The sequence below is a fragment of the Giraffa tippelskirchi genome, chromosome 11 (assembly GCF_054371585.1).
Source record: "Giraffa tippelskirchi isolate mGirTip1 chromosome 11, T2T-mGirTip1v1.2.pri, whole genome shotgun sequence".
Classification (NCBI taxonomy): Eukaryota; Metazoa; Chordata; class Mammalia; order Artiodactyla; family Giraffidae; genus Giraffa; species Giraffa tippelskirchi.
Genome location: NC_137285.1, coordinates 64039572 through 64067205, shown reverse-complemented (window position 1 = coordinate 64067205; position 27634 = coordinate 64039572). Strand labels below are relative to the sequence as shown.

Sequence of the window (27634 nt, the reverse complement as noted above, 5' to 3'; positions counted from 1 at the left end):
CACAACCTCCATGAATATATGATTTTGATATAGAAATTATATAGTGCAAATAAGTGACTTACAATGTTTCTTGGTGCTAGGATTGTGTGATAAACACATGATAAAAAGTGAAATATAAAAATGGAAAATAGTCTACCTCTTCAATTCCTTACTCAGTGGTAAATTTTCACTTTTATTGGGCTCATAAATTCTTCAGAGTTTTTATTCAGTTTGTAATGAGCCTTGTATGAGAAATCATGCCAAGAAATAGCAAATCATATTGGAGATAAAATAAAAATGCTTGGATTGAACTATTAAAGAAAAATATTTCAAAGGATGACTTTTAATGGAGACTGACAGTGGTCATGACTATTTCAGATTCTTTGCCTGGCACAATTGTGACTCGGATATCAGTTCATGATGTGGATTTGAATCCAGCTTTCACCTTCAGTTTTGTCAAAGAGAGTAATTCTGGAACCAAATTTGCTATTGATCGGAACACTGGGGTAGTGGTGCTGGTTGAAACACTGGATTTTGAAGAAGCTACTAAATATGAGCTACAGATCCAAATTTCAGATTCGGTGCACCAAACAGAGGGGACACTCATTGTCCGTGTGCTGGACATCAATGATAACCCACCAGTATTTTCTCGAGATTCTTACCAGGTAAATAGCATAAAGAGATGCTGAAACCATAACCAAACTTGAAGGAATAGGGAATAATGTAAACTTACCATAGTCAACAAAGTAATTTAGACAGACAGATAGTATTCACTGTTTTTACTGCCTAAGTTGAAGCTGAGAGTTTTATATTTAGGATCATGGAGAATAGAAGTACATATGGAATTGAATCTCTCATTCAATTCAATTTCTCAAGTATGTAAGTAACATAAGGCTCATAATTACATGATGTACAGTGTAATGAAACATTAACGAATACATTAGTGAATGCATTAGCTATCCTCCACAGAAATAATTTAGAAGAAAATTTTTTCATAGTAAAAATCAATACTGCATGAAACATTTTTTTTTAATATTTTTAATTTTGTTTTTCTGAATTCTGGAACTACTAACACAATCTTAATATGTCCACTGTATAAACTAATAACATCTAATAAAGTCAGGTTCTCTGTTACTTCCATTAACAAAATAAATAAAAGAGTTGGGTCCTGGCCTTGTTGATGAAAATAGCTGCATTCTTTAAGCACAGGGCCTGTCTCCCTTTTTTTTCCCCCTCAGGTCACCATTTCCGAACTGGTGCCTCTGGGTCTCCCAGTGCTGACTGTCATGGCCACAGATGCAGAAAGCAGTGAGAATCTTACTTACAGGATCCTTTCCTCTTCCAAGATGTTTTCAGTTGATCCTACCAATGGTGAGTTATTTGTAGTGGCTTTAGCATTCATAGGTTTGGGTTACAGAGAGGAATCCTGAAATAATCCTTTCCAAATATGCCTAAAATAGCCCCCAGGCCCTCCTGCTGGGATCATAGACACCACCTTCTTATTTCTCTTCATGTCAGATGCTGTGGTAGCAAATTCTGGTGCTATTTCTCTTCTCCAACATCTCAGTGGTTGGGAAGAAAAAGGAATTGATTAAATGCTGGCAAATGCACAGAAATTCAGAGACCTCAGTATAGTAAACACCAGTTCATTCAGCCAGCTGATTACAGTTGGGGTAATTAACCAGGCCTCCACAAGAATCAAAATGAAATGGAAGGGATTCATTTAGAACTGAAGACTGCATGTTAACCAGAATTTGGAAGCTTTTTTCCCAAGCCAAGTATAAGAAGTTTGGTAATAGTATCACATATTCAACAAGGAACACAAAAAACTGAAACAGGAAAGTTTTTTGGGCACCTCTATTAAGTGGAATGGGCTTCCCTGGTGGCTCAGATGGTAAAGAATCTGCCTGCAATGCAGGACACCAGCTTCAATCCCTGGGTCAGGAAGATCCCCTGGAGAAGGGGAATCCTTGACTGGAGAATTCCATGGACAGAGTAGCCTGGCAGGCTATAGTCCATAGTGTTGCAAAAAGTCAAACATGACTGAGAGACTTTTACCCATTAAGTAGAATGTTCTGTGGTTTTGATGCTGTTCTCATTTCTTTGATACCTCCCAAGACTCTTTGTTTGGTTATTAGAGATCAAGACATTTATGGTTGTGAAATGCATTCAGGCAAGTGATTACAGAAAAGTTAAGCATTGTATAGAGAAAATATAACCCTTGCTGTCCTAGGGTCCCTTGGACAGCAAGAAGATCAACCCAGTCAATCCTAAAGGAAATCAACCCTGAATATTCATTGGAAGGACTTGACACTGAAGCTGAAGCTCCAATATGTTGGCCACCTGATGTGAAGAGCTGACTCATTAGAAAAGACTCTGATGCAGGAAAGATTGAAGGCAGGAGGAGAAGGGGGTGACAGAAGGTGAGATGGTTGGATGGCATCACAGACTCAATAGACATGAATTTGAGCAAATTCTGGGACATATTGAAGGCAGAGAAGCATGGCTTACTGCAATCCATGAGATCACAAAGAGTCAGACATGACTTAGCAACTGAAAAACAGACATTAAAAGCCCAAGTTAATAAAGATGAATAATTAGTAAAGCGCTATCCATAGCAGAGCATGCTCCAGAAAAATAACAGGGCCTGGGACATGGACATCACCAGATGGTCAACACTGAAATCAGATTGATTATATCCTTTGCAATCAAATATGGAGAAGCTCTATACAGTCAGCAGAAAAAAAAACAAAAACCTGGAGCTGACTGTGTCTCAGATCACGAACTCCTTATTGCAAAATTCAGACTTAAATTGAAGAAACTATGAAAAACAACTAAACCATTCAGATATGACCTAAATCAAATCCCTTATGCTTATGCAGTGGAAGTGACAAATAGATTCAAGGGATTAGATCTGATAGATAGAGTGCCTGAAGAACTATGGATGGAGGTTCATAAAACTGTACAGGAGGTGGTGATCAAAACCATCCCCAAGGAGAAGAAATGCAAAAAAGATAAATGGTTGTCTGAGGAGACCTTAAAATCAGCTGAGAAAGAAGAGAAGTGAAAGGCAAAGAAGAAAAGAAAAGATATATCTTTCTGAATGCAGAGTTCCAAAGAATAGAAAGGAGAAATAAGAAAGGCTTCATTAGTGATCAATGCAAAAAAAAATAAAATGGGAAAGACTAGAGATCTATTCAAGAAAATTAGAGATACCAAGGGAACATCTTATGAAAAGATGGGCATGATAAAGAACAGAAATGATATAGAGCTAACAGAAGCAGAAGATATTAAGAAGAGGTGGCAAGAATAACAGAAACTGTACAAAAAAGATCTTCATGACCCATATAACTATCATGGTGTGATCACTCACCTAGAGCCAGACATCCTGGAATGTGAAGTTAAGTGGGCCTTAGGAAGTATCACTATAAACAGATCTAGTGGAGGTGATGGAATTCCAGCTGAGCTATTTCAAATCCTAGAAGACGATGCTGTAAAATTATTTCACTCAATATTCTGGCAAATTTGGAAAACTCAGCAGTGGTCACAGGACTGGAAAAGGTCAGTTTTCATTCCAATCCCAAAGAAAGGCAATGCCAAAGATGTTCAAACTACCGCACAATTGCACTCGTCTCACACACCAGCAAAGTAATGCTGAAATTTCTCCAAGCTAGGCTTCAACTGTATGTGAACTGAGAACTTCCAGATGTTCAAGCTGGATTAAGAAAAGGTAGAGGAACAAGAGGTCAAATTGCCAACATCTGCTGGATCATAGAAAAATATTTACTTTGCTTCATTGAATATACTAAAGCCTTTGTGTGGATCACAACAAACTGTGGGAAATTCTTCAAGAGATGGGAATACCAGACCCCCTGACCTGCCTCTTGAGAAATCTTTATGCAGATTAGGAAGCAACAGTTAGAACTGCATATGGAACAACAGACTGGTTCCAAATAGGGAAAGGTGTACCTCAAGGCTGTATATTGTCACCCTACTTCTTTAACTTATACGCAGAGTATGTCATGAGAAATGCTGGGCTGGAAGAAGCACAAGCTGGAATCAAGATTATCGGGAGAAATATCAATAACCTCAGATACGCAGATGACACCACCATTATGGCAGAAAGTGAAGAAGAACTAAAGAGCCTCTTGATGAAAGTGAAAGAAGAGAGTGAAAAAGTCGGCTTAAAACTCAACATTCAGAAAACTAAGGTCAGGGCATCCGGTCCCATCACTTCATGGCAAATAGATGGGGAAACAGTGGAAATAGTGAGAGACTATTTTTTGGACTCCAAAATCACTGCAGATGGTGACTGCAGCCATGAAATTAAAAGACACTTGCTCCTTGGAAGAAAAACTATGACAAACCTATGCAGCATTTTAAAAAGTACAGACATTACTTTGCTGACAAAGGTCCATCTAGTCAAAGCTATGGCTTTTCCAGTAGTCATGTATGGATGTGAGAGTTTGACCATAAAGAAAGCTGAGCACCAAAGAATTGATGCTTTTGAACTGTAGTGTTGGAGAAGACCCTTGAGAGGCCCTTGCACAGCAAGGAGATCAAACCAGTCAGTCCTAAAGGAAATCAGCCCTGCATTTGCATTGAAAGGACTGATGCTGAAGCACAAGCTCCAATAATTTGGCCACCTGATACGAAGAACTGACTCATTGGAAAAGACTCTGATGCTGGGAAAGATTGAAGGCAGGAGAAGGGGACGACAGAGGATAAGATGGTGGGATGGTATCACTGACTCGATGGACTTGACTTTGAGCAAGCTCTGGTAGTTGGTGATGGACCGGGAGGCCTGGCGTGCTGCAGTCCATGGGGTCGCAAAGAATCGGACACAATTGAGCAACTGAACTGAACTCAACTGGGACACATTATGCTGTGTGTTCCCCATCTGTACCCACCACTGCGTCATTTCACAAGGAGAGCTGACTTAGAAGTTAACTTCTGAAAGATGTTACGTATTACGTATATTTCATCAATAGTGGGAAAACCCACTTGCTGAATAAACCCATAGATTTAGGAAAGACATCTCTAGAATTAAGCGATAGTTGTTAAGTCTGCATTATTATATTTACTACTTTCATTTGACTTGAATGAGTACCATCTGGTATTTCCAGAATAAATATCTTTATGCCAGAATGTCTCTATACATGTTTCTGTTGAAGGTAGACTGGGTTATACATTATTCAAATAAGAATGTGTGTGAGTTCAGTTGCTTCAGTCATGTGTGACTCTTTGCAACCCCATGGACTGTAACCCACCAGGCTTCTCTGTCTATGGGATTCTCCAGGCAAGAATACTGGAGTGGGTTGCCATTTCCTCCTCCAGAGGATATTCCCAACCCAGGGATCGAACACATCTCCTGCATTTCATGCATTGCAGGTGGATTCTTTACCAGATAAGCCACCTGGGAAGCCACCTTTCCTTAAAAAATAGTAATGGAACAATTTACCATACAAAAATGAATTTTTAAAAAAATTATGGCAAATAATCTTTAAGCAGCACCTATATTTAATTGAGTGAACCCCATGAATATTTCTGAATCTTAAATGTTACAGAAGTATAAATGTAATAATTTAAGCTTTCTATTTAGGATTACCCTTGGTTATAACTTAAATGACACATCTAACAGATAACTTTACATATTAGTAAATATTTGCTGACTAAGAGGATCATACAAATTTTATTTCACAACCTTGTAAGGCTGTGTTGTTTTTCAGGCACAATATTTACTATCAATCCTGTCTTCCTTATGGAGAGAAAATCAACAATTCGATTTCTTGTTGAAGCCAGTGATGGTGGATTTCCTGACCTGAAGGCTGTTGCCTTAGTGGAGACAGAAATACAAGATATGAACAATTACGCCCCTGAGTTTGCAATAGAATATTATAATCTTAGCTTAAGTGAAGACACTCCAGTTGGAAGCACCCTTGTCACCTTCTCAACCATTGACCATGACTGGACCCGTGAAAACACGCATGTTGAATATTCTATCATCAGTGGTAATTCACAAAACAGTTTCCATGTGGAAACTAGTTTCATTCATTCAGAATATACTTATAAGCAAGTTGGTTATCTAGTGTTGCTTCACCCTCTGGACAGAGAAGCAACTGCCAGTCATGAGCTTGTCCTTCTGGCATTTGACCATGGTTGCCCTCCACTGAGTTCCTCAGCCACTGTATCAATAGAAGTCCTTGATGTGGATGATAACCCACCTGCATTCAGCAGTCCGGAATATTATGCCCACATCAAGGAAAGTACCCCTCCAGGGAGTCACATCATTGTGGTCTCAGCAAGTGACCGCGATGTGGCCTCACATGCAGAAGTCAGCTACTACTTAACCTCTGGAAATGAGAAGGGGCACTTTTTCTTAGAAGAAAAAACGGGAGTTCTTTCTTTGATTAAACCACTAGATTATGAAGAAACGATAAAATTCACTTTAACTGTCCAAGCTTCAGATGAAGAAAAGAAGCATTTTTCTTTTGCAATTGTGTTTATCAATGTCCTGGATGATAATGACCATGCACCTCAGTTTATGTTCCCAAACTTGAACTGTGCTGTTCCCGAAAATCTACCTGTTTTCTCCACCATATGTTCTGTAAATGCTTTGGATTTCGATGCAGGTCCTTATGGAGACATGACCTATTCTATTGTATCACCCTGTCCTTTCCCTCATGAGATGCCACATGATCACAACTTCTTCTTCATTGACCCTTTAACAGGGGATATTAGCGCTCAGCAAGTCCTTGACTATGAAAATGACAACAAATACTGCCTCATAGTTCAGGCCAAAGACAAGGGTGACTCAACAGCCTCCTTAATGGTTTGGGTGGATGTTGAAGGGATAGATGAGTTTGAACCCATTTTCACTCAGGATCAGTATTTTTTCAACCTTCCAGAAAAGAGTCATGTAAGACATTTGATTGGCAGAGTGGAAGCATCAGATGCAGATGCTGGTGTTGATGGAGTCATCCTTTACTCCCTTGAAACTCCATCTCCTTTCTTTTCAGTAAATAAAACTAATGGAAATATTTATTTGAGTAGAGCACTTCCCATAATAAAAAGTCAAGTCAGCAAAGAAGACACCATCGAAATGAAGATAATTGCTCATAGCCCCAAACCAGACTCCAAGTTTACATCTTGTACTGTTTTTGTGAACGTGTCTCTTTCCTCAGAAGGGAAACATTCCGCAGGATCAGCTAGCAGCTTTTTGATCAGTCTCACCGTCTCCTTTCTAGTGTTTCTGTTGCTTGTCTTTATTCTAATCGTGCTGATTTTAAAACATAAACAAAAAGATGCAATAAATAATTATGAAGAAAAGAAAAGATCATTGTCCTTAGATATCGATTTGAGACTGACCAGGGATGCCAGTGCACTGAAACCCTTCCAGAAAACTGAGAGCGGTGAGAAGGCAGTGCCTGTGGACCCCACGCCTGAATGGTTGAGTTTAATAAGAGGCACGGAGAAGGACACTGCACATCTGCACAGGCACTCAAAGTCCAGTGATCACTGTTCTGTGGAAGGAGAAACTGCAGAAGATAAGGAAATCCAGAGGATAAATGAACGCCCTTACAGAAAGGATGCCAACTCAACTCTGAGTGATCAGGAGTCCAGGGTGCCAGACTCTGGGATTCCAAGGGACTCAGACCAGCTCTCTTGTTTGTCTGGGGGGACTGATGTGATGGCTACTGCTGGAACAGCAGAAACCAGCCATATGTTTGAGGAAGGAGATCAAGGAGAGGACTGTGGCATGACCGATGTTCAAAATAAAGTCTTACCCCAGCCACTGAAGAAGAGAGAGGTAAAAGTGGGCATCCAGGCTGATGTCAGAAAAGAGACTGTCTTTATTTCAAGTGATCAGGAAGCAGGATGTGCAGCTCTTTCAACCCAGAAAGACTCCGATCATGATGTCATGATGAGATATCCCTGGGATTATCTCCTCAGTTGGGAACCCAAGTTCCAACCTCTTGCCTCAGTATTTAATGATATTGCAAAACTAAAAGATGAGCATTTATATATGCCTGGCATTCCAAAAGAGAAGAAATCTTTTGTTTTTCCACCCCCTTTGATAACAGCAGTAGCCCAACCTGGGATTAAAGCAGTTCCACCAAGAATGCCAGCCATAACCTCCAGGCAGGCACTTCGGAAATACCCACACGCCCTCATTCACTATCATCACAGTTCTCTGCCAGAAGACGTGACTCTCAGTTTTTCCCCATCCCTTTCACTACTGACCACACAGACCCCTGCCATAACTCCACTGCTGTCAGATGGAGAATTATTTGGGACACATTTGAGTGGTTCTTGCCTTGAACCTAGAGCAGCAGATGAAGTTCAAATATAAAACAACGGTGATATCGAGCACCTGCTCCCCATTGGTCATGAGTGACTGGACAAAACATTCCAAAGCAAGCTCCTTGAGACTGGGTTCATTCATCTACAAGTGAGGGGTATAATTTAGTCTGGGCTTTTAGAACCCTCTCATTTAAGTTTATCAAATTTATTTCAGTCTTAATGATAAGTTACTCTATCTTTTAACCTCTATGTTTTGCTGTCAGGATTCAAGTTTGTATATATTAAGTAGTGTATATTCTACCATACCTGGTCTTCTGTATGGCTAGATTTCCAAAGGTCACAGTGAACTTGACTGACTGCCAAAATGTTTATATGAAAAAGAATGGAAATATAATATACTGCATTCTGGTCACATTACTGCTGATTATACTGCTATTTATGAAGCAAATTAGTAAAGACTGAATAAAGAATGAGTGTAGGACAGAAAGTAACAGAGAGGGGAAATTTGGAAGGATAAGCAAGTTATAAAGTGAAGCAATTGGCTGCAGATCTGATATAGTTGGAAATGCGCTTCTCCACTTCCTCCATAAAGCACACTTGTGGAGTTTAGCCATAATTTGAATTTAGTAGGGTGTCTTTTGGAAATCTAATGAGAACTTAAGAGTGAAGTTCATAACTCTGTGTCAAATAAAAAAAATTTATTCTTGATTAAATGAACCAGAAATGCATGTTTTAAATGAACAGCTAGTGCTGATAAAGCAATAAGCGTGTGGTTGTCTGCCACCAAAGATGTGTTTCCTTGGCCTTCTTTAAAAATAAAATGTTCTCATAACGTGGCACACATTAAGCTTTGAAGATTAATTTGAATATATTTCTTCATGTTATTTTCTTCTACAAATAGTAACTTTATGTGAGAAATAATTTATCCACTCAATGTCAGTTTAAAAAGCTTTACACAGGTAAAATTATGTTATTTGCTGATAATAAATTTCATATAGTAATTTAGCAACATATTTTAATGATTTTTATATAAATATTCTTATTATAAAAGGAAATAATAGATGTCAGAAGTCTTTCTTCCATTTATTCATACTTATATTTAGTTTTAACTGTCATTAGATGGAGTAGCTTGTCAACATGGTTAAAATAATTTTGTTTTGTACAGCTACTGGTTCCGAAATACAGTGATGTGGTTTGGTCCTCATATATGTATATACTGCTATCTCTTTCTGTCTGATGAACCAGAGAATTCATCGGAGATTCTTGTCCCTTCCAAGAAAGCAGAACACATCCTGATGAGGCTTGTCCGGAAGTCATCCATGGTAGTAACGTGGCCAGCCTTTGAAAGAAGACTCTAGGAGTCTAACATCGAGTCTAGAGGGCATCTGGTGTGGTTTTCTTAGCAGTTACTATGGGATTCAGCTAGAGAGATATTTCCTTTATGTTTTCTTTCAGTAGGCCTCATCTGTAAAGTTATGTCAGATAACTAATGTCTCTTTACTGAGAAACACTGTAAGATGACATGTTTGATATCTAGTTTTGTAGATAAATAATTCTGAGGCTTCCTATGCTGATTTTATCAGTTATATACTATAAGTTGTCTGAAACATGAAGGTTTTTTAAGAGGGCTGGAATCCTAGGGAAAGTGACTTAGGTACGTAACGATTAAATAGTAAAAGATGAATGCCTATCACTCTTTTTCTCCATGGCATCTGGGGAAGAAGATTTCATAGTTTTTCATAAAGATAATAATAACAGTTATTTCAGCATTCCAATGTTTATTCTCTCTTTGATTTCCTTCAAAAGATTCCTTTGAGCATATGAAGAAATACTACACTGATTTCCTCTTCTAACTCTACATGGAAGTTTTGTTTGGCAACAGAATTATTTCTCAAAACAAAAAACATTTTGTTGTTTTTAATTAAAGAGGTTCTTCATTACTTATGCTTAAAAAGTTATCTATCTAACTCTTCCATAAGTTATTTGCTTGTGATTTTATTACTCATTCTGGACATGATTCTGCATTTTTCCTAAACATTTAATGAAAACAGAAGACATGAAATATTTAGTGCTATTACTTATCAACATCTAGTGGATTTTTAATTGATGACTTTATTAATACAGTATCCATGCTGCACCACCTCCAAATGACTGGTACAGTAGAGTTGAGAGTAAAAATGTGAACATGCTGGTTAAGTGTTTGCAATAAATCATATGTCAACCCTTTCAACTAGAGTGCTTTTTTCCTAAGTAAACAATATAATTTGTACAGTTTTCCTTCAAGTTTAATATTAACTTGCCTCATATGTTCTGTGTTACTTAGCTGATCTACACACCAGCTTTCGCACTCTGGAGGGGGTACAGAACTTGTTAGTGGAAAATCATATTAAGCCCCAAATTCATAAGCTATAAAATAAAAGACAGTTGTCTCTTGTGGAATTTTGGCTGACTGAAATTCTGGACTTTCTTGTTGGCAGCCTTAAAAATACTGGTGTAAATCAGGACCAAATGAATATCAAAATTCCATGTCCTAGTAGTAATCATTGAATTAGCTTCTAAACAGATTCCTAGGCGAAGAAAGGGAAAATGCTGCATCTTTAGGGATTTGATAATTTGTTTTGTAGAAATATTAAAATGTAGTGTAAGCTACCAGTTACTTACAGGTGTGCACACTTGGTCCATGATAGATGTCCAGGTGAAACAGGACTTGTGTTTCTCAGCACCTTTATCCTCAATTTCAGAGCCCCCCTTACTTTGTTTTCTAGAAGTTATGGTAATGAAAATTATTAATTTAAAAATTATTTCCATCCGAACATGTCTTGTTACTTTGTTTTGTTTTGACATTTTACACATACCTTAACTTTAAGTAAAAAAAGGCAAGACATAACTAAAAGGATCTAAGATGTTAACCCACTGCAGAGCAATGAAGGGCATGAAGTGAACATGTGATGTTATGGATAAGCTCATTGGGTTTGTCTTAGTTGAGCTCAAGGAATAGAGCTATCTGTTTGGCCACAGTTGGAGAGAGTTTGTATGGATAATCATTCTGTCCAAGAGGAATTCCACAATCAGGGAAGTTACAGAAGCTTTATTTATAACCCAAACTGGGCATTACAGTGTGAGTCACTGAAAGTAGCTTCCATCCCTTATAAAGATGGAGGGAGAAAAGAAGGGAAGGAGAGAAAGAACAAAGGACAGAAGAGAAAACAGAGGGTCAAAGCTGAAAAGGGATAGTTTGGGGCATGGGTAGAGAAATGCAAGAATGCAAAAGGTAAAGACTTGTAAAAAGAAGTTTTTACATGTACAGATTTTGCTGAGTCACTTGCCTTCATCCTGTTGAGGAATCTCTCTCCTTTTAAAAGAATTTCTTTCCACCTTCTTCCTATTCAAGTCTTTCCCCCCATCATGTGAAAATTTAGGTTTATCAGGTTGTGAACCTAAAGCTAGGCAACAATGAACTAGAATAATTCAAAATACATTTGACCATAAGCACTTGAATTTGTTGTGGTTTGGGTCTTTTTTTTGTGGGGAGGGGGAGTGAATCAAAGAATTTAAAAAATAGAATGATTGCCTTACCTTATTCCCCACTGTATATAACCTTGGCATTGTAAGAGCCACTATTTTGAGTAGGTAACTTTATCCCATATAGTGGAAGCTGGGACAGAATATGGAATTTTAATACCTAGTCTTCTTTTTCCTGGTAGCTCATTCTTTTTAAAAATGAATGTTTGCTTGGTAGTTGGGATTTTATATTAAAAAGTTATATATTACTTAACTTTTCAACCACATATAGACATAATCAATAGTGTATCCTCAAATATTATAAATTTTATTTGAATTCTGGTGACATAAATTATTTTAATTCCATATACATCAAAGAAATTTGTCTGTTAGAAACAAAATTATGGCAGTCTTAGAAAGAACCAGCCACAAATGGCTTCAGGCTATTTCTTTCTCTTAGACACTTGGCTATTTAATTAATGACAATTTAGCACTTCCTACTATTTTGGCCTATATAATTTTCCTCATTTCACCCAATATATTTGCTAAACCAAAACTGTGAAGTGAGTAGGAGAGAAGGAAAAGCGTATCAAATGAGTAACAGATGCACAAGTGCATCTCTTGAATGAGAAAGAATTATTTTGGTTAGAAAACTAAATACATGGGTTTCCTTGTTAGATAGCAAACCCTCAGGGCCAAGGCCTGGTCTCCACCTGTGTTATGAAATACAGATGTTCTTAGAATGAGTGAGCACACATGTGAACGGGCAGAGGGTGGGTCATAGTGTGAAGGGGCGATACTTAAGCCTTAACCCCTTCAGGTGGGAATTCTAACAGAGTTCTGTGCTTTTTAACCAGTCATAGGAGAGAGAGCAAGTCATAAAATGAAACCATAAGGACTGGAAGAAAAGCATAGAATAAAGGTGGGAAAGACCCTTTTTAAAATATAAGAGCAAAAGTAATGTGATAACTTCAAACTATGACAATAAGAAGTACTGTAGCAAATTATGAGAAGTGACAATTGGGAAATACTTCATAAATTTAGTCAACAAATACTTAGTACCTATTGTGGACAAGGTATGTATCTGCACTCTGGAGATACTAGAGTCAAGAGAATAGATAAAACCAGTGCATTTATAGTACTTCCTTTTTATTGAGGGAGATAAAAATAAAATTTCAAGTAATGGTAAGTGTTATTATAAGAAGAAAACATTTTAAAAGCTATAAAGAAAAGCAAATAAGACATCAATAATTGACAAGGTTTGGGGGAATACAATTTTGAATGAATCTTTGAAGGATGTTTTTGATACGGTACTGTTTGAACTGAAAAAATTGAATGAGCCACACAAAGATCTGAGGGGAAATCATTGAAGGTACATGTGTCAACAAGTACAGGAGCACTTGGAGTGTTTGGAAAACTAAAGCCAGCGTGGTCCAGAATTAGTGAGAGGAAGAATAGCAGGAAATAAAATTATGGAGGTAACTAGGGGTCAGATTGTGTAGAGCCTTGTAGGCTATGGTAAAAGATTTCAGGTTTTGTTCTAAGTGTTACAGAAAGTCATTGACAGTTTCTGCCCCAATATGTGATATTATCAGATTTGAATTTTTAAAGAGTAACTGGCTACTTTGTGAAAAGTAGACCAAGACAGAGGTGGGGAGGAAGTTAGTGCAGTAACAGTGCCCTAGTCAATTGGCTATTGCAGTAATCTCAGCTGGTGATGATGGTAATTCAGCTGGGCTGTTATAAATGGAGGTGAATAAAGTCAAGATATATATTGGAGGTAGTGCTGTTAGTTCTTGATAGTGAATTGGATACAGGTATGGAGAAAGCTAGACATGAGTCCAGGATTTAAGAGAGAATTTAGGGCTGAGAGAAGAATTGCAGTTATCAGATTGGGGATGGTATTTAAAGTCATCTGGATGAGATTATTGAAGAGCAAGTGTAAATAGAGAAAAGATCCCAGAACTACCTTTGGGACATGGACCAAGCGGTCAAAAAATAAAGAATATACATCAAATAATTCCCAGGATAAAACAGCTAGTGAGATAGACTTGAAAATTAGAGAAAGTATTTTAATATTCCAGAATCCAAGTTGTGAAGGTAGTTTAGATTCTAGTTAAGGCAAGATAACAACATCAGTGTAGATTCTAGTCTTCTCAAATGACTTATGAAACAGAACAGTTGTTTCAGTGAAAGCTCATGGGCAACATCTTTCACAAAAAGTGTAGTCATTCCTATATTCTAGTATATGAGTGGGCAAATAAAAAGCATCAATTAGTAGCAGCAATAGAGTGGAGCAAAAGAGAAATTCCCAATTTTCTTTGAGCCAGAGAACAAGGAATCACCAGAAAATACTCACCTATGCAAGGAAAGATCCATCCTTGAAATAGAGACCTAGCACAGGTCTGAGATTAACTGCCAAAACTGGGAAAGGGGTATGGAGCACCTACTTTGTAGATTAACATAGAAAGACTAAGGAAAGTTAGACTATGCAGGTGTGTCTGGGTCCCCAGAGCTTTCAGAAATGCATGACCAAATTGCCTCCTAGAAGAGAAGAATTCCACACTAAGTCGACCAAAAGTAGAATTCAAATTCATATGGCTAGTAAAGGGAAAGAAATTCTGGACACAAAAGAGAAAGGGGACCAGAGGAAGCAGAAGGTACAAAAGTCTCTTATTTATAAGTAATTTGCAGAAATAAGAAGAGGGATCTTAGAGCTATGAATCTAGGAAAACTATTCTGGCCTGTCATCAGATATGGTAACCTTCCAAAATAAGGAAAATCCATCTCTATAAAGCATGAGTAACAGAAAATAATTCCAGTGTAAAATACATTGTAAGCAAAAGGAATAATTCTCTGAATGATAACAATGGACAGTGAAGACACACAAGAAAAATTATGGCAAAAAGTCCAAAGAAAATTGTGGCTTAATATTTCAAAACTAGCTAAAGAAAACAATAAAAAACTATATAGGTTCTATAATCAGTCAGAAAACTTCAGAGATGAAAAAACTTGCTACAAGGTATTAGAAAAAAAAGAGCTCAACAGATAATTAAAAATAAAAGAAAAAATCAGAAGGCTAAACTAGAAGGATGGTGAAGGATGTGGCAACCCACTCCACTATTCTTGCTTGGAGAATCTCATAGACAGAGAAGCTTGGTGGGCTTCAGTCCATAGGGCTGCAAAGAGTTGGACATGATTGAAGTGACTTTGCACAGCACAGCACAGCACAAATTATAAGGAAAAAAGTCAATAGAAATCAATGAAACTATAGTAAGAAAAAAAAGGAATGAAAAGGAAAAAACAAAAATCAAGTAGAATTTTTAAAAAATATAAAAAGAATTAGTGATGATAGAATTCTCAGACTAGGGAAAATGATTCAATTCATATGTATATTTCATTCCTTGAGAAGAGAACCAAAGACATGAAGCAGAAAAATCATAATTCAATAATGCTTTCTAGACATAAAACAAAATTTGAATTTACATGTTGAAAAGATATACCAGAGAAAATCCAATCAGTGTTAATAATATATCCTTTGGGCTCCTAGATAAAAAATCCAAGTCACTTACAATGTAGAGAATGTAAGATTGACTTACTTTGCAGTAATGGTATTTGAAGCCAGAAGACTGTGGGGTTGCATATTTAAGATACTTAAAGAAAATGTAAGCCAAAATTTTATATCTAGCTAAACTTACCTCTAAGTGTATATATCATCAATGAGGCTATAAATATGCAAGACCTCAAGGAATATTGCTAAAGAATCAACTAGGAAATGAATTCTGGGAAAGGTTCGCCATAAGGATATTAAATATATTTAAATGTAGAGCTGACAGTGGATATTTAGATGGTAGCATAGTATATGCTTAATATATGCCCTGACAATGTAAATAAATTACAACTTCAAAAATGAGGGAAGAAAGGAAGAGTACATGGAAACAGAAGGCTCATTAATTGCCTTACAGATACAAACTGTGAGTGAAGGGTATTGGGATTAGAAGAGACTAAAGATGAAACCAGACACTACTGAGCTATAACACAAACAAGAAGAAGCCCACAGACCTCGTGAATTAATAAACCTGGTTCTTTAAAAGTCAACTAAGTTAAATCAGTGAAATGTGAGAAAATTAGAAAATAGCATATAAGAAAATAGTATACAAAAGAAATAGAAAAGAGGGAGTAATGATAACTGCCATAAGAAAAAAGTTAAATTGAAAGAGACTTTTCTACCCAACTCTATACAAATTCATTTGAAATGCTCAAAGAAATAGTTTTCCAGGAAAATACAAGTTACAAAAACTGATCCCAGTAAAAATCTTAACAGAATGAATTTAAAAGATGAAATAAAGATATAAAGAATCTTTCCCACAGATATTTTGATAGTGAAATTTTACCAAACCTATAAATATTAGATCATCCAAATGCTATTTAAACTACTCCAAAGCATGGAAAAGTAAGGAAAATAATGAATTAAATAGAGAATTAATATCAAAACTTGAAAAATAAAACACAAGAAAAATACAATCTATTCTCACTTATATAAGTATGCAAAATTCTTAAATATTAGCAAAAAGAATTAACAGTACATTAAAAATTTATACTGTACATGAGAAACATTTTAGAAATACAGAGATAATTATTAAGACATCCATCAATATAATTCATCATGTTAATATGGAGAAAAAAATAATATCAACATTTTTTTAAATGGCAAAAAGATGCATAACATAATGCAACATCTATTTTGAATAGCACTTGGTAGTCATGAATGGACACTTACGTATAATGGATGCTTCCTTAAAAAGACAAAATCATATCTAATCCAAAAGCCAGTATGATACCCAACAAAGATACTATAGACTCTTTGTTGCAAAAGCCAGGAGCAATATACCTACTACCTCCACCAAAATCTTATATTGTAGAAATTTGTCTATAGAATTAAACAAGAAAGGAATTAGAAATTAGAATTTGAAAGAACAAGGTAAAACCATTTCTATTTGAAGACTACATTATGTATTTCTAGAAAAGTCAAATTGATACAAAATTATTATAAACAATGAAAGAATTCAATAAAGCTACAAGATATTAATATATAAACATCAAAAATCAATACCCTTCACATCCATGAATAATAACTAGTTAAAAGATAAGTGGAAGAGAAGACTCCATTTACAACAGAAAAAAAATCTAAGTAAAACCTTAACAAAAATTACCTAACATTCATATGTGTAAAGTTATATGAAAGACACAGAAGAGACATAAATATTTTTTAATAGATTCAATGCTTAAAAATATCTCAGTTGTTTGTGAATAAATTTATAAATTTAACCTGACCCCAAACATGTATCACTTTTTTCTGGAGTTAAATAACTTGGTAACACAATTTATTTGGAATAATAAACAAGCAAGAATAACTAAAAAACACTGGAAAAAATGAACTGTGTCTATGTTTGTGTGTGTGTGTGTATAAAAGTGTCCACAGAAGCATTAATCCTACCAGATATAAAAATACATCCTAAAGTTCTCTATAATAAACTGCCATTGGTGCATGACTAGATAGACTGATAGAACAGAATAGGAAACCAAGAAATGAATCCAGGTGCATGTGAAGGCTTGCTGTAGTGATGAATTAACTTGTTATATACCAGTTCTTTTGCTGAGAATAAGCAAAAATCTGAATAAGAATAAGAAGGATAAGGAGAAAAAGAACAATTTTGTGTATATGTGTGTAAGAGGCAACAGAGAACTACCAAGCCAGTAAATACTGGAGAAACCATGTTCCTAGGGAGAACAGAAGCACAGAGAGGTGTACTGAGATACTGTGCCTCAAACCCTCTTGAGGCTGAGTGGAAAATGTCAACTCCAAGGTTGAGAAGCTAAAAGCAGCCACTGGAACTTCTATGGAGACAAATATTAAAGTCCTAATAAGGACTGGGAGCTCTGATAAATACATCAGTAAATAAACTGGAACTTTCAGAAAGCTGCCCCAGGAGTAAGGGTAAATCAGAAAATGCAAGCCCCCACAAAGTCTGTAGCCAAAATTTGAATAAAATCAATTATATATTTCTGCATGGTGATATGTCTCTACTCTGAAGTGAAGGGTTAGTCACTCAGTCATGTCTGACTCTTTACGACTCCATGGACTATAGCCCACCAGCTTCTCTATCCATGGAATTCTCCAGGCAAGAATACTGGAGTGGATAACCATTCCCTTCTCCAAGGGATCTTCTTGACACAGGGATCAAACCCAGGTCTCCTGCGCTGTAGGCAGATTCTTGAATACTGAGCCGCCTGGGAAGCCCTACCTCACTCTAACTGGTTGCTAAAACTAATATTTAGTCTCCTATAAAATTATTCAGAATCCTTGTAATTATTCATAATAGCCAGGATTAAATCCAAACTGGCTAGGTGTACTGAAGAAAAGGCTTATGTAATCAAAATTAAAGAAAAAATTATAGTAGAAATATTGACATTATCCCGCATAGACTTTAAAATAACTGTTCAAAGGAGGAGCCAAGATGGTGGAATGGGAGATAATGCAATTCATCCCTCTTCACAAGTACATCAAGAATACATCAACAAATGGAAGCTCTCACAGAGCACCTGCTGGCCAGTAGAGGAGGACCTTGGACACCTAAAAATATACGAAACCACCCCCACCCACGCAACCAGTTAGGATCAAAGAAAGAAAAAGAAAAGAGGAAATGGGAGGGGACCAGCATCTCTGATGGGGGACTAAAGGTGAAGAGAGCTTCCTGCACTCGGAAAAGCCCATTCATGGCAGGGAAATCAGCTGGGGGCATACAGGGACCTTCGGTGGATCATAGGGAAATTCAGCCACCTGTCTGTGCAGGGCAGAACAAAGTAAGAACTGTGCACATGGTATGTGTTGCTGCCCTGTGCACCCCAGCCCAAGTTGTGTGTCTCCTGCGGCAGACGGGGGCCGGATGCTGGAAAGTGGGGTTTGGAGAGTGGACGCAGGGAGGAGAACATTGTTGGCTGCAAAGAGAAAGCCAGAAGAGACAGAAATTAGGAACTTCACAACCAGGAACTTTTTCAGAGGGAGTCCAAAGCACTATAGACGCAAGATGCCATCATTGAGTGGCACACAAGGGGCAGGGCCACCATTGCCACCCCCTCCCCAACCTGCGGGCCCTCCTTCCCCACCTGCTGGCCCCTGCCTTGGCAGACATTGGGAGAAGTACCCATCTGAGCAGCCTCACCCATCCCTCAAGCCAAGGCTTCCTCCGCCTGCACAGGCTCCAGGGTCCTGAGTGCTGCTACCACCAAAACCAGTTTTGACCCTGCTGTGCCTGTGCAAACTGCCCACACCAAAGCCCCCTATGGAATCAGCCCTGGGAACCCCAGCCCAAAGCAGGAAGCCATCAATGCTGGCAGGGGCTGAGAGCTAAAGTGTGGAGTTAGAAGAGCAGATCTGGGGAGGGGACCACTATTGGCTGTACAGAGACAACCAGAGGGGACATCAGAGAGGGTCTCTGAGACTGGAAGTCTTCCTAGAGGAAGTGTTGTCTGCCCTGGAAATTAGGTGCCATTGTTGAGAGGTGCACAAGGGGTGGGGCCCCCATTGCGACTCCCTTCCCCACCTATCAGTCCCTACCTCCACAGACAGTGGAGGGACTCCTACCAGAGTGAGGGTGTCCCAGTCTATTACAACTTCCTGCTTGTCTCTACTGCACAGGGTCTCTACACACACCCCAGATGTGGCTGCTTTATCTCTCCCCAGCCTGAGTAAGTGCCCTAATCAGTTGGAGTGTCCCATTCAGCTTTCACCTTCACCCCCTCTCACTTGGCCAGGGAATAGATGCCTGAGTGTGGCCCACATGCAGATATGGGGCTAAAACTAAAGCTGAGCACCAGGGGCTGTGTGACTAAGGAAGAAAAATGGAAATTTCTAGCTGCACAAGCCCCAGATTAAGTCCCTATGAACTGCTTGAAAAACCCTGAATCTATGGAATATCTGAATGGATGAGTGCTACCAAAACTGAGACTGGTCTAACTTTAGCAGTTAGTATTTTGGGGGCACATGCATGCAAGGGTTGGGCCATGTCAGAGTGTAAGCTGCCTCTACAGTGCCTAGAGCAGCTCCAAAGACCTACCTAGAGGAACTGGAGCACCTTCGGGGAGGCAGGAGTTAGCAGTGGCTCACTGAGATGCAGGGGAATATTGACAGCAATGGCCTTAGGAAAATGTTACCATTACTATTATTTTGTTTGTTGATTTTGTTTTGTTCTGCTGTTAGTTTTTATTTTTTCTAATATTTTTTCTTTACTTTTTAGAAAGGTTTATTATATTCTCAATTTTTCTATTTTTGCTTTACTTTTTGGTTATTTCATGTTTTTCCTTGTTTTTGTTTCTCTGCTTTGTTTTGTTTTTTAATCATTTTTGTATGTTTTCTTTGCTTTTTGTTTTTAGTTTCTTTTCTGGTTTTTGTTTTCACTAGTTTTGCTTTTATTCTTTGTTTTTGGATTCTTTAGTTGTTCTGTAGTTTTTTTGTTTTCTTTGTTTAGTTTTACCTTTTTCATTTGTCTTAGGTTTTGTTTGTTTCATTTCCTTCTTCTTCTTCTTCTTTTTTTGCAATGTTGGTTAGCTTACAGGGGCTTGGTTACCTAGCCAGAGGTCAGGCCTGAGACTCAGGAGGAAGAGTCACGATACTGAACAGCCAAAGAGTTCCCAGCCCCAGGAAATATTAATCAGTGTGAGCTCACTTGGAGGTCTCCATCTGAACACCAAGGCTTGGATCTACTTAAATATCTGGAGAGGCAATGGTGCTGGATGCTGCAGCCAAACAACTAGCAAGACAGGAACATAGCCCAAAACCATCAGCAGAAAATCTGCCTAAAGTCATGCTAAGCTCACAGACACCCCAAAACACACCACTTAAGGTGGCCCTGCCCATCAGAGGGAAAAGACTCAGCTCTACCCACCAAACTGCAGGCACCAGTCACTCGCAATAGGAAACCTACACAAGTCCCTGGACCACAAGACCAAAAAAAGGAAGAGGAAATAGGCGACCTATCTGAAAAATAATTCAGAGTAATGATAGTAGAAATGATTCATCCAAGATCTTAGAAATAAAATGGAGGCATGGATCAAGAAGATACAAAAAATATTTAACAAGAAGTAAAGAACAGATTAACAGTGATGAACAACACAATAACTGATATGAAAAGCATACTAGAAGAAATCAACATCAGAATAATGAAGGCAGAAGAATCAATAAATGAACTGGAATATAGAATGCTGGAAGCAACTTCCATGGAGCAGAATAAAGAATGAAAAGAAATGAGGACAGTCTCAGAGACGTCTAGGACATTATACAAACCAGCATTTGAATTATAGGGGATCTCAGAAGAAGAAGAGAAAGGTTCTGAGAATACATTTGAAAAGATTATAATAAAAAAATTCCCTAACATGGGAAAGGAAATGTTCACCCATATCCAGGAAGTGCAGAGAGTTCCATCTATGATAAACCCAAGGAGAAAAACATGGAGACATGCATTAATGAAACTAATAAAAAATAAATGCAAAGAAAAATCTTAAAAAGCTGCTAAGGAGAAGCCAAAATTAATATACAAAGAAATTATCATAAGGTTATCAGATGATTTATCAGCAGAAACTCTGTAAGCCAGAAGGGAGTGGCAAGATATATCTAAAGTGATGAAAGGGGGAATCCTACAACCAAGATTACGCTACCCGGCAAAGATCTCATTCAGATTAGACAGAGAATTCAAAACCTTTATAGACAAGCAAAAACTAAGAGTTCAGCACCACCAAACCAGCTTTACAACATAAGCTAAAGGAACTTCTCTAGGCAGGAAACACAAGAGGAAAAAAAGGCTTAAAAGACAAATCTAAAAAAATTAAGAAAATGGTAATAGGAACATTCATATCAATAATTATCTGAAACGTAAATGGAATAAATGCTCTAACCAAATGACACAGACTGACTGAATGGTTACAAAAATAAGACCCATATCTATGCTATCTACAAGGGACCCAGCTCAGGCCTAGGCACATACAGACTGAAAGTGAGGGGATGAAAACAGATATTCCATACAAACAGAAATCAAAAGAAAACTAGAGTAGCAATACTCATATCAGACAAAAATAGACTAAAATAAAGTCTATTATAAGAGAAAAGGAAGAATACTACAATAATCACGAATAAAGATATAACAAACATAAATATATATGCATCCAACAAAGGAGCACCTCAATATATAAAGCAAATGCCAACAGCCACAAAAGGGGAAATCAGTAGTAACACAAAAATAGCGGAGGACTTGAACACTCCACTTACATCAATTAACAAATCATCCTGATAGAAACTTAATAAGGAAACATAACTCTTAAATGACACATTAGACCAGACCGACTTAACAGATAAATATGGGGCATTCCATCTGAAAACAGCAGAATACAATTTCTTCTCAATACACACGCAACATTCTCCAGGATAGATCAAATTGTGGGTCACACATCAAGCCTTGGGAAATTTAAGAAACTTGAACTCATATCAAGCATCTTTCAGATCACAACACTATGAGATTAGAGAACAGCTACATTAGAAAAGGAGAAAAACACAAAGAAATGAAGGCGAAACTAATTCAGCTAAATTTAGTAGCTAAATATGCTACTAAATAACCAATGGATCACTGAAGAAATCAAACAAGAAATCAGAAAAACATTTAGAAACAAATGACAACAAAAACATGATAATCTGAAACCTATAGGATGCAGCAAAAGCAGTTATAAAAGGAAAGTTTATACAATCCCACTTCAGAAACAAGAAAAATCTCAAACAAACAATGTATACTTACACCTAAAGCAACTAGAGAAAGAAGAATAAACAAAACCCAAAGTTAGTAGAAAGAGAAAAAACAATAAAAATCAGAGCAGAAATAAATGATGTAGAAATGAAGAAAATTGTAGCAAAGATCAATGAAACTAAAAGTTGATTCTTTGGGAAGACAAACAGAACTGATAAAACTTTAGCCAGATTCATCAATAAAAAAGGGAAAAGACTCAAATCAGTGAAATTAGAAATGAAAAGGAGGTTACAACTGACATAGCAGAAATACAAAGGATCATAAGACACTACTATAAGCAACTGTATACTAATAAACTGGACTACCTGGACGAAATAGAGAAATGCTTAGAAATGGACAAACTTCCAAGACTAAAGCAAGGAGAAATAGAAAATATGAACAGAGCAATTACAAGTAATTGAAACGGTAGTTAAGAATCTTTCAACAAACAAAAGTCTAGATCAGATGGCTTCCCAGGCAAATTCTCTCAAACATTTAGAGAAGAGTTAGCACCTATCCTTCTCAAACTCTTCCAAAAAATTACAGAGCGAGGACCACTTAACAAGCTCATGCTACAAAGGCACCATCACCTGGAAACCAAAACCGGAAAAAGATACCATAAATTGAAGAATAAAAACCACATGATCATCTCAATAAATGCAGAAAAACCTCCTGACAAAATTCAACACCCCTTTTTTGATAAAACCTCTCCAGAAAGTGGCCATAGAAGGAACCTACATCAACACAATAAAGGCTGTATATGACAAACCCACAGCAAAGATTATTCTCAATGGTGAAAAACTGAAAGCCTTTCCTTTAAGATTAGGAACAAGACAAGGATGCCCACTATTGCCACTATTATCCAACATAGCTTTGGAAGCCCTAACCACACCAGTCAGAGATGAAAAAGAAGTAAAAGGGATTCAAATTGGAAAAGAAGAATTAAAACTGTCTCTTTTGCAGATGACATGATACTAGACATAGAAAATCTGAAAGATGCCACCATAAAATTACTAGAGCTTATAATAAATTTGTTAAAGTTACAGGATACAAAATTAAAACACATATATCTTTTGCATACTTATACACTAGTAGCAAAGGATCAGAAAGAGAAATTAAGGAAACAATCCCATTTACCAATGCAATAAAAAGAATAAAATACCTAGGAATAAACCTTCCTAGCAAAAACAACACCCAGTTGTGGATGTGACTGGTGATGGAAGCAAGGTCTGATGCTATAAAGAGCAATATTGCATAGGAACCTGGAATATAAGGAACATGAATCAAGGTAAATTGGAAGTGGTCAAACTGGAGATGGCAAGAGTGAACATCGACATTTTAGGAATCAGCCAACTAAAATGGACTGGAATGGATGAATTTAACTCAGATGACCATCATATCTACTACTGTGGGAAGGAATCCCTTAGAAGAAATAGAGTAGCCATCATAGTCAACAAAAATCTCCGAAATGCAATACTTGGATGCAATCTCAAAAATGACAGAATGGTCTCTGTTCGCTTCCAGGCAAACCATTCAATATCACAGTAATCCAAGTCTATGCCCTGACAAGTAATGCTGAAGAAGCTGACATTTAATGGTTCTATGAAGACTTACAAGACCTTTTAGAACTAACACCCAAAAAAGATATCCTTTTCATTATAGGGTATGCAAAAGTGGGAAGTCAAGAAACATCTGGGGTAACAGGCATATTTGGCCTTGGAGTACAGAATGAAGCAGGGCAAAGGCTCATAGAGTTGTGCCAAGAGAACGCACTGGTCATAGCAAACACCCTCTTCCAACAACACAAGAGAAGACTCTACACATGGACATCACCAGATGGTCAACACTGAAATCAGATTGATTATATTCTTTGCAGCCAAAGATGGAGAAGCTCTATACAGTCAGCAAAAGCAAGACCAGGAGCTGACTGTGGCTCAGATCATGAACTCCTTATTGCCAAATTCAGAGTTAAATTGAAGAAAGTAGGGGAAACCACTAGACCATTCAGATATGACCTAAATCTAATCCCCTATGATTATACAGTGAAAGTGAGAAATAGAGGTAAGGGACTAGATCTGATAGACAGAGTGCCTGATGAACTATGGATGGAGGTTCATGACATTCTACAGGAGACAGGGATCAAGACCATCCCCAAGAAAAAGAAATGCAAAAAAGCAAAATGGCTCTCTGAAGAGGCCTTAAAAATAACTGTGAAAAGGAGGGAAGTGAAAAACAAAGAAGAAAAGGAAAAATATACCCATCTGAATGCAGAGTTCCAAAGATTAGCAAGGAGAGATAAGAAAGCCTTCCTCAATGATCAGTGCAAAGAAATAGAAGAAAACAATAGAATGGGAAAGACTAGAGATCTCTTCAAGAAAATTAGAGATACCAAGGGAACATTTCCTGAAAAGATGGGCTCAATAAAGGACAGAAATGATAGGGACCTAACAGAAGCAGAAGATATTAAGAAGAAGTGGCAAGAATATTCAGAATAACTATACAAAAAAGATCTTCACGACCAAGATTATCATGATGGTGTGATCACTCGCCTAGAGCCATACATCCTGGAATGTGAAGTCAAGTGGGCCTTAGGAAACATCACTACAAACAAAGCTAGTGGAGGTGATGGAATTCCAGTTGAGCTATTTCAAATCCTAAAAGATGATGCTGTGAAAGTGCTGCCCTCAATATGCCAGCAAATTTGGAAAACTAAGCAGTGGCCACAGGACTGGAAAAGGTGAGTTTTCATTCCAATCCCAAAGAAAGGCAAATGCCAAAGATTGTTCAAACTACTTCACAATTGCACTCATCTCACATGCTAGTAAAGTAATTCTCAAAATTCTCCAAGCCAGGCTTCAACAATACGCAAACCATGAAATTCCAGATGTTCAAGCTGCTTTTTGAAAACGCGCAGGAACAAGAGATCAAATTGCCAACATCCACTGGATCATCGAAAAAGCAAGAGAGTTCCAGAAAAACATCTATTTCTGCTTTATTGACTACACCAAAGCCTTTGACTGTGTGGATCACAATAAACTGTGGAAAACTCTGAAAGAGGTGGGAATACCAGACCACCTGACTTGCCTCTTAAGAAACCTGTATGCAGGTCAGGAAGCAACAGTTAGAACTGGACATGGAACAACTGACTGGTTCCAAATAGGAAAAGGAGTACGTCAAGGCTGTATATTGTCAACCTGCTTATTTAACTTGTATGCAGAGTACATCATGAGAAACGCTGGGCTGGAAGAAGCACAAGCTGGAATCAAGATTGCTGGGAGAAATATCAATAACCTCATATATGCAGATGACACCATCCTTATGGCAGAAAGTGAAGAACTAAAGAGCCTCTTGATGAAAATGAAAGTGGAGAGTGAAAAAGTTGGCCTGAAACTCAACTTCAGAAAACCAAGATCATGGCATCTGGTCCCATCACTTCATGGGAAATAGATGGGGAAACTGTGGAAACAGTGGCAGACTTTATTTTGGGGGACTTCAAATGCATTGCAGATGGTGACTGCAGTCATGAAATTAAAAGATGCTTACTCCTTGGAAGGAAAGTTATGACCAACCTAGACAGCATATTAAAAAGCAGAGACATTACTTTGCCAACAAAGTTCCATCTAGTCAAGGCTATGGTTTTTCCAGTGGTCATGTATGGATGTGAGATTTGGAGTATAAAGAAAGTTGAGCCCTGAAGAATTGATGCTTTTGAACTGTGGTTTTGGAGAAGATTCTTGAGAGTCCCTTGGACTGCAAGGAGATCCAACCGACTCATCCTAAAGGAGATCAGTGCTGGGTGTTCATTGGAAGGACTGATATTGAATCTGAAATGCCAATACTTTGGCCACCTGATGGGAAGAACTGACTCATTTGAAAAGACCCTGATGGTGGGAAAGATTGAAGGCAGGAGGAGAAGGGGACGACAGAGGATGAGATGGTTGAATGGCATCACCAACTGAATGGACATGAGTTTGAGTAAACCCTGGTTGTGTGTGATGGACAGGGAGGCCTGGCCTGCTGCAGTCCATGGGGTCACAAAAAGTTGGACATGACTGAGCGACTGAACTGAACTGAATGAAAACCTTCTTAAGGAGGCAAAAGACTCAGAAAACTGTAAGATATTGATGAAAGAACTCAAAAATAACACAAACGATGGAGAGATATATACCGTGTTCTTGAATTAAAAGAATCAATATTGTGAAAATTACAATACTACCCAAAGGAATCTACAGATTCAGTGCAATTCTTATCAGATTAATAAGAATATTTTTCACCGAACTATAGCTAAAATTGCAATTTTTCTAGAAACACAAAAGGCCTCAAAATCCAAATCAATGTTTAGAAATAAAAATGCAGTCAGAGGAATCAGGTTCCATGACTTCAAACTATATTACAAAGCTACAGTTATCAAGCCAATATGGTACTTGCACAAAAGCAGAAACATAATTCAATGGAATGGGATAGAAATTGCAGAGATACATACATATACCCATGGTCACCTAATCTATGACAAAGAGACAAGAATATACAATGGACAAAGACAGTCTCTTCAATAAGTGGTGCTGGGAAAACTGGACAGTTACATACAAAAGAATGAAATTCTCATTCTCCCTAACATCATGCACAAAAATAAACTCAAAATATATTACAGACCTAAATAAAACTCTTAGAAGAAAACAAGCATAACACTCTTTGACATAAATCACAGCAAGATCTTTGACTCACATTTTAGTGTAATGGAAACAAAAAGACAAATAAACAAACAGGACCTAACTAAACTTAAAATCCTTTGTATAGCAAAGGAAACCATAAACAAGGCAAAAAGACAACCCTCAGTTTGGGAGAATATATTTGCAAACAAAACAACTGACAAGGGATTAATCACCAAAGTATAAAAACAGCTCATGCATCTCAGTGTCAAAACAACAACAATAATTCAGTCAAAAAATGGGCAGGAGACCTAAATAGATATTTCTCCAATGATCACATACAGATGACCAATAAATATATCAAAATGTGCT

General features: G+C 37.5%; 1 protein-coding gene across 1 annotated transcript in view; it reads left to right on the top strand.

The window, feature by feature from the left end:
• Positions 1 to 10508, top strand: part of DCHS2 (dachsous cadherin-related 2) — a 311921-nt gene extending 301413 nt beyond the window's left edge. The window contains exons 18-21 of the mRNA XM_081543223.1: positions 358 to 644; positions 1218 to 1350; positions 5709 to 8431; positions 10090 to 10508. Coding sequence (XP_081399349.1) covers positions 358 to 644; positions 1218 to 1350; positions 5709 to 8332 — 3044 coding nt within the window. The 3' untranslated portion in view covers positions 8333 to 8431; positions 10090 to 10508. The remainder of the gene's footprint in view (positions 1 to 357; positions 645 to 1217; positions 1351 to 5708; positions 8432 to 10089) is intronic.
• Positions 10509 to 27634: the final 17126 nt, after the last annotated feature.